The sequence below is a fragment of the Sorex araneus genome, chromosome 1 (assembly GCF_027595985.1).
Source record: "Sorex araneus isolate mSorAra2 chromosome 1, mSorAra2.pri, whole genome shotgun sequence".
NCBI lineage: Eukaryota > Metazoa > Chordata > Mammalia > Eulipotyphla > Soricidae > Sorex > Sorex araneus.
Genome location: NC_073302.1, coordinates 347,862,181 through 347,877,731, shown reverse-complemented (window position 1 = coordinate 347,877,731; position 15,551 = coordinate 347,862,181). Strand labels below are relative to the sequence as shown.

The 15,551-nt window shown below is 47.3% G+C and overlaps 1 protein-coding gene across 5 annotated transcripts in view; it reads left to right on the top strand.

Moving 5' to 3' along the window:
* The first annotated feature begins 5,475 nt into the window (after positions 1-5,475).
* The window catches only part of NT5C3A (5'-nucleotidase, cytosolic IIIA), a 54,381-nt gene continuing 44,305 nt past the window's right edge, over positions 5,476-15,551 (top strand). For 2 of the 5 annotated variants that reach the window (XM_055143678.1, XM_055143664.1), the window contains exon 1: positions 5,476-5,763. In XM_055143678.1, coding sequence (XP_054999653.1) covers positions 5,626-5,763 — 138 coding nt within the window. In that variant the 5' untranslated portion in view covers positions 5,476-5,625. The remainder of the gene's footprint in view (positions 5,764-15,551) is intronic. The other 3 variants (XM_055143667.1, XM_055143676.1, XM_055143673.1) reach the window with 3 other exon arrangements.

Genomic DNA, 15,551 nt, shown 5'->3' with positions numbered 1-15,551 from the left:
GGCAAAAGAATAGTTCTTTTCCATCCACGCTGTTAAACAATACATAAAAAAAATTAAATGTTTAGATAAGAGACATAGCTCCAGATTGAACTAAAACAGTAGTTATTGTCTTGTTTGGTTTTGTTTTGTTTCCACACAAAGCAAGTGCTAAATAAAGTGATGATATCAGGCAAAAATGGCTGTAATGGGACAATGGTCTTGAGCACAATTTCTTGCAGAAAAAATAATCCAGTCAACTTCCTAGAATGAAGAAAAAGGTTTGGCTTCAATGAGCAAAAACTAACTTTCCAAAATTGTCTATAAATGTTAATATCAAACATTAATTTCTCATGAACATCAAACATAAAATGAAGACCTACTTCCAATGACAAAACAACATGGGTAAACTTTAATTTCTTTAGTTTCTTCTATTCTGTTTATTCTCTATAGTTACTAATCTCTTCATTTCTTTAAGTTCTTAAAGACTCCCACTCATAATTTAGCTGCCATTATCCAAAATGCAGTGTGAGGATTGATAGTGGAAGCAGAAGCAACACCAAAGAGATTCATGGAAACACAGGATCTTGGTCGTGCCCAAACAACATCCCCAGTGGTTTCTGTCTGCCTCAAAGTTTGACACCACTGTTTGAATGGATACTTGAAAGTCTAATGGGTATTCAAAATTATTAGGCTCCCTCCTTTTTTGTGGGAATTTTTGTTTGTTTTGTTTTTGTGTTTAAGACATACCCAGCTATGCTCAGGGCTTATTCCTGGCTTTTTGCTTAGGGGTCACTCCTAATCTCAGAAGACCATTTGTGGTTGACCAAGTGCAAGGCAAATGTCTTATCCCTGTACTATCTCTCTGACCCCTAGGGCTCTCTTTTTGCAGTATAAGAAAGCAAGACCCAGCTGGGAGTTCAGCCATAAAGCTCTTGGCTTGTATATGGAAGGTCCTAGGGAAGGAAGGAAGGAAGGAAGGAAGGAAGGAAGGAAGGAAGGAAGGAAGGAAGGAAGGAAGGAAGGAAGGAAGGAAGGAAGGAAGGAAGGAAGGAAGGAAGGAAGGAAGGAAGGAGGGAAGGAGGGAGGGAGGGGGAGAAAGGGGGGAGGGAGGGAGGAAGGGAAGGAGGGGAATATTATAAAACTATGTAAAATATATTATAGATTTGATAATCTAATAGTGTTAAGGTTTATGGTATCCATAAAAAAAAAATTTTGCATCCAACCACCACCAAAATGTCTACAACCTCCACCACTGTCTCCATGTCTCCTCTAATCTGGTCTCCCATCTCCCTTCTCCCCTCCATCATTTCTTGGTAACTGGTCTTGTATTCCAGAGCCAAGGTTTTGTGATTGTTTGGTGTGATGTAAAACTACTCTAAACCACAAAACTAGTGGCAGAACCTAGCTATGCATATCTTCCTGTTGTCTGTCAGGCTGACACCACTGTATAACTTGCTATTTTTTAAGGTGGGGGTGGGAGGAGTGATAGTATAGCTGGTAGGGTCTTGCCTTACATGAGACTGACCCCAGTTTGATTCCCGATACCCACTATGGTGGCCCAAGCCCCACCAGGAGAGATTTGAGTACAGAGGTAGGAGTGAGCCCTGAGGACCGCCAGGTGTGGTCCCAAACCCCACTTCAAAAGAAAAAGAAAGGGGGGCGGGGAGGGAGAGAAAGAGATGTTAGTGTGGTGGGAAGAGCTTTTTCACCTTCAGGAAATGGTTCTTCCTCTTGTCTACGTAATGACTTCAAATCAATGTGATGCCAGTTATCACACCAGAACAAAGTATAAGGTCAAACATAATTAGCAAAAATGAAAAATTTTATCACCTAAAAAAACCTGCATAGTTTTCTATGTTTCCTTCTCTCATAGTGACAGCATGCATTGTTATGAACAATGGTTACTGAAAAATAAAGTTTTACACACTTAAAGAATTCAAAACAACAGTAAGATCAACCACATGAGTCAGTGGGAAATATATGAGGTGCTTTCCAATTCTGCCAAAGTCTTCAAAGGTAAAAACCACAAAGTATCATTTACTGAAGGCTTCCATTTCATTGATTTCTTTTTATTAAAAAAATTACATTTTTAAAATGGCAACTTAACGATTTCCATTTGGCTTCAAGACTTGATATTATGCTGAACAAACTCATTTAGGTTTCTGAATATCCTGTCTTCCACAAACTTAATAACAAGTATTTGGTTCAAAGCCAACACACATAAAATTCTTTATATAGACCAATTGTTCTAATAACCTGTTAATGTACAATTCATTTTTTCCTAATCTCATTTTATTTTAGGAAGATGTCTTAAAATGATCTTTTGTAACTTCGTCTCTGCTAAATTAATCTAATGACTGTGTAGAGCATAGTGAAAAGTGCAGTTGAAGCAATAATATTTTCAGAAGGAGAAATTAAGGAGTTTCTTATTGGAAGAAGAAATTAAGAAGTACAAAAGCTGAGGGGCTGGAGAGATAGCACAGCGGGTAGGGCGTTTGCCTTGCATGCGGCCGACCCGGGTTCAAATCCCAGCATCCCATATGGTCCCCTGAGCACGGCCAGGGGTAATTCCTGAGTGCAGAGCCAGGAGTAACCCCTGTGCATCACCGGGTGTGACCCAAAAAAAAAAAAAAGAAGTACAAAAGCTGAAATTTGCTGTGCCTTACCCAGAGATTTGCTGACTTTTTTTGTGTGTAGGGTTGCCACACCCAGCAATGATCAAGGATTATTCCTTGGAGGCTCAGGGACCATATGGGTGCCCAGGAGTGAACCCAGATTGGCATGTGTAAGGTATACTTCCCATCAAGAATGACTCTAGGGGATTTGGAGAGCTATACTGCGGGGAAGCACTTGCTTGCATGTAGCTCCCCCAGGTTCAAATCCCTGTACCTCATACGGTCTTTGAGCCCAGCCAGGAGTGATCCCTGAGCACAGAGCTAGGAGTCAGCTCTAGGCACCGCTGCACATGGCTCAAGAAACCAGGTAAGCATTTTTAATGAAAAGGAAAGACTGTAAGGAGGGTTCCAGTTATGAAGCAGGAAGGGCGGTGCAGAGAGAAGTCCCAGAATCACTAGCCCCTCTGCTCTAAGACCTTGTTCCACACCCTGGGTAAGGAGAGAACATCCCAGGCAGCACCATTAACACAGCTCTACCATAACCTTAAAATAAGGTGACACTGTAAATTTGTGATTGTTATTTGATATCACAACTTGTTGGGTTTTTTTGTTTCTTTGGGGGCCACACCTGGTGGTGCTGAAGGCTTACTCCTGGCTCTGTGCTCAGGAATCACTCCTGGCAGGCTCAAGGGACCATATGGGATGACAGAGATCAAACCCTAGAAGGCTGCATGCAAGGCGAGACCCCTTCTGTATGTACTATTGCTTCTGCCCTCTGTTATCACAATTTTAAAAAGTGTCCTAGGGTAACAGAGTGAAGATCAGCTGCAGTCTGGTGCTATGAAAGAACATCAGATGATGACCAGTCTCACTGCCCAGGAAGAACGAGGGAGGCAGAGAGAGGGGTTCCAGGGAAAGGGATGCCTCACCTCAGGGCAGAAGACATAGTGCAACCAACCAGTAAGGGGCTTGGGTCCACCCAGTTCCATCCCTGGCAGTCCATATGGTCTGCCAAGCTCCATCAGGGGTGATCCTGATGGAGCTTGGCATGGAGCACAGCCAGGTGTCCCCAAAACCAAAAAAGAAAAAAGAAAAAGGGACAACACCTCCCCACCCCCACCTCGAGCAAACTCAAAGTCATCGTCTCCGTACTGTCGTAGCATTTGTCTATGTGCGATATAGAACACATGACAAAATCACCTGTGTGACATTCCAAGTTTGTACTACAGTCGTACTAACTATATATATATATATGTGTGTGTGTATGTATATATATATACATACACACACACATATATATATATATAATTTTGCAACACATCTGTAGGACATTTCCAGCCTGCAAGACTGAAATACAAAATGCAGCTAAGTCTTGCTTTTCCCAGCCCGGGTCCTGCCCCAACAGTTGCACAGCCTCGTCTAAATGGAATAATACAACCTCATTGGAACAGACTTATTCCACTTAGTTTAGCATAATATCATGTAGGTTCATACATGTTACCAAACAGTTCAGAATTTCCTTCTTTTCATTTAGGTGGACTATTTTCCAAAGCTGTGCAGGAAACATGCAGAGTCCCTCCCTGTGGTTGTCAGCTCAGGCGGCTCATGGTGCCAGCCATTATCTGGGCCCACTCAGCACTGCTTTGAGGGCACCGTTGGCCATCATCTGGGCCCACTCAGCACTGCTTTGAGGGCACCCTTGCCGACCCTGAGGCCTCTGGGATGACGGGGCCCAGGGACACTGCCTTGCTCCCTGCAGTGTCTCCCAGGAGCCCAGAAAATGCTTCTTTTTTGAATTTTTAAAACTGGGGTGGGGATGGGGGTAGGGAAGCTTTGGGCCACACCCGGCGATGCTCAGGGGTAACTCCAGTTTCGGGACTCAGGAATCACTCCTGGTGGTGCTCTGGGGTCCATGTAGGAAGTTGGAGATCGAACCAGGGTCAGCTTCCTGGCAGGCAAATGCTCCACCCGCTGTACTATTGCCCGGTCCCACGTGCTACTCTTCAAAGACTACACGGCATCCCACTGGCACAGAGCGCACTGTCCCAGAGCGCACTGTCCCACCTTTGATGGTCTCCTCCACCTGTGGTGAGCTTCACCACGCAGCTTTGTGCCCACTGCGAGTTGACAGGCCCGCATAACGCCCGCGTCCCGGGCTGTACGCGCTGTCACCCGGCAGTCAGTGGCGGCCTGGGCTAGACTCATGCACGCATGCACCCCAGGGTGCTGTGCGCCCTTTGTTCCAGGCCTTCCCTGCACGTCCCATCGCAGAGTCCAGTCTCTGCAGCCGGGCTGTCGCTCGGGATTTCTAGGCGGCATTCTCTTGCTTCTGTGCGGTGGTCGCCCTCGGGAACGTGGGGTGACGGCTCACGGGTCGTGGGGGTTCAACCACACCTGAGGGCTTCTTAGAGGATCTTTGCACGTTGCCTGGGCCACGTCGGGGTGCACGCAGGGCCCCACCGGGCTAAGGCCCCGGCTCGACCACTTGAGCCATATCCCTGGCCCCTGGATCACTTGTTTTGTGACTGCAGCTCTTCGCGCGTTCAGGGCACTCACTTGTTAGCAGGTACTGGGCGCAGCGGCGCCCTCCCACGCACAGGACACCTTTCCCCGGACTTCTCCCGCTCGGGTGAGACTGCGCATGTCCGCGTCTGGGCCCCGCGGCATGCTGGGAATTGTAGTCCAGGGCGACTGGAGGCGCCGCAGAGGACGCTTTCGAGTGCGCAGTGCTGGAATCCAGATTTCTAGCGGCGCGAGCTGGCCCTCCTTGGCGAAGAGAGGATCGATGCCACTAAGTCTTCTGTCTCTTGGGCCACTTTCCTTTCTGAGATCTGAGGAACGCCTGACAGACCTGCCTATTTGGGTGTAGGCCCCGGCCCGCCCGGTCTCGCCTCCCGGCCCCGCCGGCCCCGCCCCTGGTCCTCAGGCCCCGCCCCAGCCCTCCCGCCCCGCCCCGTGGGCGTGGCCTCTAGGGGGCGGGGCGTCGGCGCGGTCGGCGCTCGGCTTTCCGGCGCCCGAGCGAGGCCGCAGCATGGACCGGGCGGCGGTGGCGCGGGTGGGCGCCGTGGCGAGCGCCAGCGTGTGCGCCCTGGTGGCGGGCATCGTGTTGGCCCAGTACATCTTCACCTTGAAGAGGAAGACGGGCCGGAAGACCAAGATCATCGAGATGGTGAGTGCGGCGGGCCCGGCTGGGGGCCCGGGGTGCTGAGCCGCCGCCGCCGCAGGACCCGCGCCCCGAGCCTTGCCCGCGCCCCGCGGTGCGGGGGTCCGCGCTGCACGGCGAGCCGCCCGTCGGCGCCTGCCTCCCGCCGGCGCTCCTCCCGCCCGCCCGCCGGCGCGAGTTTATGTTCAAACGCTCCTGCTTCAGAGATGCTGTGTTTCTGGGGCTCGGGGGAACTGCACTCTGAGCTGTGATGGGCCGGGCCGGAGCCGCTATGGGAGGTGCGAGCCCGCCCGGCGGGGCGAGCCGCACAGTGCGCCGACCGGGCGCCCGAGCCCGCCGCGGTGCCCATGCCCGGTGCTCCGCGCCCCGGTGCTGGGCACCAGCGTCCAGGGTGAGTCACGGTGCCGCCGCCCCCGCCGCTCCGGGTCCGCACGCAGCCGGGGTCGTGGGCTCTGAGGGCTATTCAGAGGAACTGTGTGGTTGCTTGTCGTAGGCTCCAGGTTGAGTACAGAAGTGGTTTCAGGGGCCCGGGTGTGGCACTGGTGACAGCGCAGAAGTGAGGGGCCCTGGTAGTTCCCCAGCACCGGCCCCTCGCAGCCTTGCGGGTGTGGCCCTGCCTGGTGACCCAACACTCCTGAGTGTGGCCTCTTAACAGTTTTTTCCATCACTTAAAAAAAATTGACTCATGTATTCCCTTCGTTTTGATTATGTTAGAATTTAGTTATTTGGGACCCACCTCCATGCCATAGCTGTGACTGGTGTCCTGTATGCTTGGACTTTGGTTACTTGTTTTGTCCCAGCCCCAACTTTTATAATACCCACATATAAAGAAATGAACAAATTGTTGTATCATATGTTACATGCTTAAACTTAAAGCCAAAAATAGATGCTTTCACAAGAATCCCATGGTCATAACATTGTGGGAACATTTTGTCACCTTTGGGAAGAATAATGGTGCCCACCAGCTTTCATTCATTGTACCCTAGAAGTCAGTGCTTACATATATATGTATCTGTATACATAATAATGTATTGATTCATACAGTTGTATCGTAAGTGAATTCTGGGAATAGTTTTTGATAAAAAAAAAAAACTCAGAAGAGAGCTCAGTTTGTAAGCTTCCAAATTGAACAGATTACTTCTTCAAGTGGGATAAGCATTGACGGAGTCTGAAGACCTGCGTGCAGACCCCGGGTTCATCTCTTTGGGTAGCTGTGTTTTAGAGGCACTCACTGTCCACCCTCAACACGTAGGGAGTCTGTACAGACCTATTGTCATCCAGTGGACATAGCTCAGACTGGTCATGGGTGGGCCATTGGCTACCGGCTGAGTAAGGTGAACCTCTCCCTGGCTGCTTTGGACCCAGCGGTAACCAAGCGAGCTGGACCTGTCCGTGGCTAGTTTGGAAAACAGAGGGCTCCTGATTAAAATGATGGGTTGCTTGAAGTGTTGGTCCTTAAGGTACACAAGGAAGTCAGCAGTGTACTGTGCAGGCCCAAAGGCCTGGAGAGAATGCTTTGTGTGTGGTACGTCTGGGTTCCATCCCCAGTTTGTCCCTGAACACTAGTGAGTAACCTGCTCCCAGGCACCACTGGGTGGCCCCAAAGGGGGGAAAATGGAAGGGGGAAAAAAAAAGAGCTGCAAGATAAGTATAGAAGAAACCAGTGAGAAGATTGGAGATGTTCAGAGCTCCGTGATAAGAGGAAGCCTTTCATGAAGTTGCTGTTTCAGCCTAATTCATCCTTTGTGTTCCCAGAGACTATTGGACCAGCCCTGTCTCTCAACAACCAATTTGAGATTTTTTTCCTCGAAATCACTTTAAGATTACTAGTTTATCTTCTTTTAAAATAATCTCTCAGAACAAGGGAGACTGACAGCCAAATCTGCACCTAAGGATATCTGCGCTTTCCCTACAGAGCCAGCTTTCCGTGTGATAAACGTCTCCCGTGGTACGTTCCTTGCAGTGGATTAACAGAGTTCCACATTTTAGCTGCTTATACTTCTTTCACATTTCTGCTGGTGTACTGTTTCCATTCTCTGTCCAGGTTCTCTGCTTGAACACCTCCTTACATTGAGTCCCGATATCTCCTTGACGGATGTATATAGACAGTTTCTTCTTGCTTTTATATCCATGATAAAATAGGAAATACAGATTTGGTCTTCCCTTTGGGCCCAGGTGCTTGGTGCTTGACTCCTGAACCACTTGGACTCTGATGTTTGTTAGATTTTTTTTTTTGTATTTTAATCGGGGACCCCGAAATGTTGTGTCTGGGGCCTGGCTACTAAGAACTTCGAGGCATGATGAGAGGATGGTACGTCGGAGGAGGTGGGAAGGTCTGGAGTTTAGCAAACTACATCTGGCCATTGATTCAGTCCATCTTACCTGCACAGCCTCTATGACCCCCCCCCCGCCCCCAATGGAAAACGTCTGATGGGGGTATGTAGTGATAGAGAGCACTGGAAGCTGAGAGCCCCTGCCATGGTCTAACCAACGCCTCCCTTCCATTTGGCTGTTCTGGGTTGTGTCTTCTTATAAACTTCTAATAGTATGGAGAGTGCTTTCCTGAACTCTGAGAACTGCCTGAGCAAGTGGTGGGGCATGTGGGTGTCCCCAAGTCTGTGTCTAACTGGTCAGCCACAAGTGTGGCTGGCACCTGAGGCTTAGAACTGGCATCGGAGATTCGGGTAGGCTTGTGGTACTGATGTGAGGGACTAGTGTCAGACATGTAGTCTCGCATCTCAGATACAAATAAACAGTTCAGAGAGGTGGGGAATTGGTTGTTTAAAAAGAGACAGTTCAGTGGAAGGCCTTTGGTAATACCTCGTTCCTAATAACTACTTAATAAGTATCTGTAATATACCAAGGAACAGCCTGCTGACTCCTCACACATGTTAACAGTTTTTTCTTTGGTGGGGCAACGTGGGTGAGGGGCATAGACCTGGCGGTGCTCAAGGCTTGCTTCTGGCTCTGTGCTCAAGGATCTCTCCTGCAGGGGATTGAATGTGGGTCTGCCACATGCAAGTCAAGCCTCTTACCTTCTGTACTATCTCTCCACCCCTGTGGGACTTATTTCTGAGTTTCATTAAATTTTGCACTTGGCTATACCCAAATCTATTCTCATTTATTTATAAAAATAGCATAGAATTTGGTGTCCCATTGTATTTATTCCAGAGAGGAATGCAAAAAAATTCAGTGTTCATATAGAACAGAGAATATAATGTCTTTATATATTGATAGCAAATTAAAAGCTTTTGACAATGATTTCAATTGTAAATCATACTTAATATTTGTCTTTTAAATTGTTTTAGAAGGCTGAGAAGACTTTTAAAATCCACGATACTAAGAAGTTCTGAAGCTCATTTTTACATTTACTAGGGTCTGGGGATGTAGCTTCAAGTGGTAGAACACACATTAGCATGTGTGAGACCCTTAATTTGATCCTAGCACCGCATGCGTGGCCCCAACATTATCGGGTGTTGCCATGGTGACCCCCAGACACCATCTCTGAGAACATATATGGGTTTGGCCTCAGTGCAAATAAGAATAGGATGCATCTATTTTGTTTGGATTTGTGTTTTTGTGTGTGTGTGTGTGTATGTATGTGTGGTTGTTGTTTGGTTTTGTGGCAACACCTGGCAGTGCTCAGGGCTTGCTCCTGTCTCTATGCTCAGGGGTCACCCCTGGGAGTGCTCAGGAGACCATATGGAGTGCCAGGGATTGAACCAGGATCAACTGCCTGCAAGCACCTTCACCGCACAACTATCTCTCCTATCCGCTTCTGTTTGCTTGAAAGTAAATTTGACACAGACCTTTTCCTGTAAGAATCTCAAAGCTAAATTAACAAAGAATCCTGGACTAAGTTATGTTCACAGAAAGAATAACCATATTTTTGTGGAATTTTCAGTAAATAGCTGATGGGACCAGAATTTCCAGCTGTGAGTTTCTGAGGGAAACAGAATCACTGTCTTCAAACTAGAGAGAGATGAAGGGTTTTATCGGGGGCAGGGGGAGTTGGCCATACCTGGCAGTACTTATTCCTGACAGTACTCAGGAAGCCATATGTGGTGCTGGGGATTTAGTCTGGGTTGGCTGTGTGCAAGCACCTTCCCCACTGTCGTATCTCTCTGGCCCTGAATGTCTTCATTTTTATTTATTTAATTAAAAAATCTTGTGTTATGTTTTGGACCATACCAGGCAGTGTTCAGGGTTTACTCCTGGCTCTGCCCTTAGGGATCACTCTTGGCAGGACTCAGGGGACCCTAGGGGATGCCAGGGATCAAACCTGGGTCGGCTGCGTGCAAGACAAGTGCCCTCCCTGCTGCACTGTATCTTTGACCTGGATTATTATGTACAGGTGGGAGCTGGGTGTCCTCTAAGACCTTCCTTTGAGGGTGTGATTGGGGTGTAGACAGGGCACGATGTAAGGGGCATCAGGCACCCAGTATCTTTCTCTCCGGCCCCTTGAAAATATATTCGGTGGAGCTTTCTGTTTTTCTTGCCTGGTGAAGCCCCACTACACACAGGCCACGTTTGCTTTCTCTTGGGTGAGGAGTCCTTCAGCGCCATCATGGTATGGTGTGGGTCAGTTATGGGAGAAGTATCTGGTCTCATCTCAGTATTGGCACAGAGCCGCCCCGTCCTCTCCCTTTCCCCTTGCAGAGAAGCAGGTGCGCCATTGCCTGTTCAGCTGGGGTCCCTTGGGAGCACATGCAAGATGGGGATGGCAGAGCCCACCAGCTCCTGGCTACCGGTGAGAACCTGGAAGAGCTGCCCCAGTGGGGCATGGTGTGAACGAGAAGAAACTTTGTGCTGAGGAACCGTGGCGTTTGTGTCACCACGAGGCCATCAGCTGGCCTGCTTCTTAGGGCATTCCCACTGGCACAGCTACTGTGCCTGCAGGCAGCAGGCCCGATGGCTGAGTGTCTGCGCTCCCGCCCCCCCCCACGACCCGCCTCCACACGCCTTCACTCCAGTCGAGCTTGGACTTGCGTCAGGCTAGAGGAAGGGAAGAGCTGGGAGCTGTCCCCCAACTTCATAGCCACTCTCAAGCACTGGGCAGTCAGCGCCCTCGAGCAGGGCCCGTGCTCCTCTCTCTGCCCCAGCGCTGCCATTGCCCCCGCTCCCATGTCCACGCTGCCTGGTGAGCAGTGACTCCCCCACTGCTCTGTCCTGGTGTCTCCGTGTGATTCCACGTTGAGAAGGCAGCACCACGCCCCACCACGCTCCTCTTTGAAGGCGGAGGACAGACTTCAGAGTCACTCTCTTCCTTTTTGTGTCCTTCTTCATCTGGGGGGCGGGGTGCAGGGCAGGGTGGGCAGAGGAGACCCCTTTGGGCAGTTTCTGTCAGCTGTCAGCCAACCAGGCCAGTGGCTTCACCTCCGGTGCCGTGAGGTGGCATTGCCGAGTGCCACCAGGTGGCACTCTGGGGCCAGTTCCTGGCAGTGCTGGGGGGGATAGGTGAGGGTCATGCCCTGCAGGATGGAACCCGGCCTCGGCTCTGGCAATTGTGTTTGTGTTTTAGTGGGTGTGATTAGTCATGACGCCAACTTTCCCCATTTCTCAAGCTTGACCCCTGTTACACTAACCCCGCCCGGAATGGAACCCAGACCAGGAGCTAGCTAGTTTGATGTCCTGCTACCTAGATTTAACGTGCTATGAAAAGCAGTTCCGTTCCCCCAGTGATTCGGGGCTGAATCGTGTCTCCCTAAGTTCTTGTATTGAGGTCTCAACCCGGTACCTCGGGGAGGGATCCAGTTCCAGCATGGCATTTCAGGAGAACTCTGGTCCAGTCTGACCGAGGTCCCCAAAAGACAAACAGGGCCATAGGAGCGAGCAGAGAACGAGCCCTGTGGGAGAGGCAGCAAGAGGCTCGCACGGGAAGGTCAGGGTGGAGATGGCAGAGGACGCCGGCTGCCAGCACATAATCCGGCCCTTCTGAGCCCTCAGACTGGATGGCTAGCTGCTATTTCCGTCACCAGGGTGATACTCTTCTGGGCAGCCCTCGCAAACCAGTGTTCTTCTGGCTGTGTGCGAGGTGTTTGGGTTTGCAGGCCACACCCACCGGCACTCAGGAATCACTCGCGATCAGTGCTTAGAGACTGCTTCTCAAAAACTCGGGGGATTAATTGGGTTGCCTGAGACTGGTGGAGTCTGAGTGGGCTGTGTGGCAGGCAGTGCCTTACCCACTGCACTCTCTGTCCCTACTCTGGCTCCGGTCCAAGTGTTCCTTTTGTATTGCCTGTTTGGAGAAGCTCATGAATGTCTTTGGTTTCATTTGCCTTTGTTTTTGTTTGATAAACTTATCTACCTTTCATCAGCCTGATCAGTTTTTGCCCAGAGCCATGTTTACCACTTTAATGAAAAGAAAATCATCTCATCAGTGGCCAAGACCCAGAGACTATGAACTAAAGCTCCCGGAAGAGAACAACACAGAGTTTCCTGGACATTATATTCTATCCATATCAAGCAATACAGAACAAATCGTCTAGCGTTGCCTTTTCGGCAGGTTTGAGTGGTGGTGAGACTGGTGTCGAGATATCAAGTGTAACCTAAGTAGAGAGAGAGTCTGGGGGAAGTTGTCTGCCACACAGGCAGGGGGAGGGTTGGAAGGGGGGTAGTGGGGGGGAAATACTGGGGATTTTGGTGGTGGAAAGTGTGCACTGGTGAAGGGATGGGTGTTTGATGATTATATGACCGAAGCTCAAACATGAAAGCTTTGTAGCTGTATCTCACCATGAATAAAAAAAAGAGGAGAAATAATAATAAAATCATAAGATAAAGTTAACATTCAGAATAGAATAAAAAAAATGGAGTTTATTCCCAATTCAATCAGCGTAATCAATGACTGAATAAATAGCAGTACTCCTACATTATTTAAAAAAAAAGAAGAAAATCAGCCTTTTGCTTGAAAAATTAGATGTTTTGTTTTTCATAAGAAATTGGGGCCTGGCTCAAAAATGAAAGATAAAGTATTACCCTTCCTGCAAAACCTCTCAGATTTGTGCAAAATCATTTGAGAAGCTTATTTAAAGCTTATACCTGGAAGAATCCCATGTGGTTGTGCTGTGTGATCTTTTTGATAGGCTGTTAGATTTGTTTTGCTAAGATCTTGGTGAGGATTTTGTGTCCATGTTTATCAGGGAGATTGGTCTGAAAAAATTTTTTTCTAGTAGTATTTATCTGCTCTGGTATTATTAGTATAATGCTGGCTTTATAGAAGTAAGAGAAATTGCTGTTTCTTCAATATTTTGGAAGAGCTTAAGGAGTAAAGTAGTAATCTCTGAAGGCTGGGTGAAACTCACCAAGGAACCCGCCTGGACCAGGACTTTTCGTTCTTGGTGAACAAAAGTAAATAAAAATTTACTTTATTTTGTTTATTTATTTATTATTATTAATTATTTTTAAATTTATTTATTTATTTAATTTTATTACTGTTTTTATTTTCTTGCTCATGACTGGCCTGTTGAGATTTTCTACTTCTTCCTCATTCAGTTTTAGGAGATTACATGACTCTAAGGATCTGTACTTTTATTCTAGTTTCTCCAGCTTAACAGCACAATACCTTTTTATGGTATCTTTAATTTCTAAGAGATCTGTTGTTACTTCTCCCCTTCTTTCTCTTCTGATCAGATTTATTTGGGCATTTTCTCTTTTTTCCTATGATTCTCGGTAAAGGTTTATCATTTTGTGTATTCCTTTGAAGAATCAACTCATGGTTTTATTGATTCTTTGTATCACTTCCTCAGTTTGTATATTATTGACCTGTTTGCCCACTTTTTATTATTTCTTTCCTCCCTCTACTTTTTGGGTTCATTTGTGTTCTTTGTCCAGATATTTGACATGTGCATTTAGGTCATTAATTTTTTTTCTAGTCTTGTCATGTCTAACCTAGTCTTGTCTTGCTAGGAATTTCCCTTTTTGTTTGGCTTTTGCTGTAGCCCATAGATTCTGGTATTTTCTTTCTTCATTCTCATTAGTTTTCAAGGAAACTTTTTATTTCTTCCTTGATTTCCTCTTTGATCCAGTTGTTAACTCAGCAGTGTTTTTGTTCAGCTTCCAAGTGTTGGACGTTTCCCCCCATCTTCTTGTGGTTCATTTCTGCTTCTGGGGAATTGTCTGAGAGGATGCTGCTTGTGGTTTCTTCTTTTTTTTTGGGGGGGTCACACCCAGTGATGCTCAAGAGTTACTCCTGATTTGCACTCAGGAATTATTCCTGGCGGTGCTTGGGGGACCATATGGGATACCGGGGATCGAACCCGGGTCAGCCACATGCAAGGCAAACGCCCTACCCGCTGTGCTATCACTCCGGCCCCTCTTATGGTTTCTATATCTGTAAATTCATGTATGTTTTAGCTATACTCTGTTATGTGATCTGTCCTAGAGAATGTCTGGTGCAACAAAGAAGAATGTGTTTTTGGCTTCTTGTATATATCTATTAATCGCAGGTCTCCTGACTCCTCGTCTAGGGCTCTTGTCTCGTTACTGACACTGTCTGGTTGGTCTGTCTCGTGTAGATGTGAAGTGTCGAAGACCTCGCTGCTGTGTATTCCTGTCAGTGTATTTCTTCTTTTCTTAATTTAATTTTATTTTTATAAAGTTGTTCACAATAGTTCATTACAGATAATATTCAAACACTGATCCCACCACCATGCACCTTCCCACCACCGTAAGAGGAAAGTGTGTGAAGATTGTTGTATTTCCCTAGGTTTGTGAGCTGAAGGTTTATTAACTTCACTGACTCTTCATTTGCTGTATGTAAGTTGCTGACAGTTAGTACTTCTTGATCTTTTGTTCCCTTGAACAATAAATAGTGTCCTTCTCTGTCTCTAATTACCTTCTTTAGATTGAAGGCTGTTTGCTCTGGTATGTGTGGCTGTTTCACGTTTTTCTGTCTGCCATTGGGTTGTGTGGTTGTTTTCCATCCTTTCACTCTGACCTGTATTTACCCTGTGAATTTAGGTGTGGTTCCTGTAAGCAGCAAATAGATGGATTTTCCCCCTAATCCATCCAGCTACTCTATACCATTTAATAGAGGAGTTTCAGTCCATTGACATTCAGAGATATTATTGATATAATTGCTATGTTGCTGTGTGTGTGTGTGTAGTTATTTTTGCAATTGGCCATTTGCTTTTTATAGATAGACTTTCAGTAGCTCTTGTAGGTGGTTTAGTTGGAGCAAATGTCATCAATTCTTGCTGTTCTTAAGCTTTTTTTGTTACCCCCTCAAATCTAAATGACAGCTTTGCAGGGTTGTGAAGTCTGGGTTTAAAGTTTTTTTCATTCTGTCCTTTGAATATGTCATTCCACTTTTTTTTTTATGGGTTTAGATGGGAAATCTCTCCTGATTCTTGCATGATTTTCCTTGTAATTCGACATTTCTCTCCTTATAAGTTCGCCACTTTCCTTGGTTTTTACCGTCTGGATACACTATCTTAATGTTGTTCTGTTTGAATGTTTTGTTTGGTAACTTTGGGCCCCTTGACTCTGTGTAGAAGCCTCCTTCTGGAAACTGGCAGAGTTTTCAATTAGTAATTCTTCCACCAGTTGTTCTTGCCCTTTCTTTTCCCTTTTCATAGGTGCCACCTTCATGGTGTGGGGGTGGTGCTGAGGGCGCAGGTACCACCCGATGGGGCCAGGATGGAAGGGCTTTCAGTGCTGTTCAGGCAGTGGGCTCGGGACCCCGAAGAGCCGGACGGGAGGCATCACAGCCTGCTTCCTCATGTCTCCTGGTGCTTTCGCCTTTCCTTGCTCAGGCTGTTTGGCATAGAGCACATCCGCTACTGAAATCTAAGTGT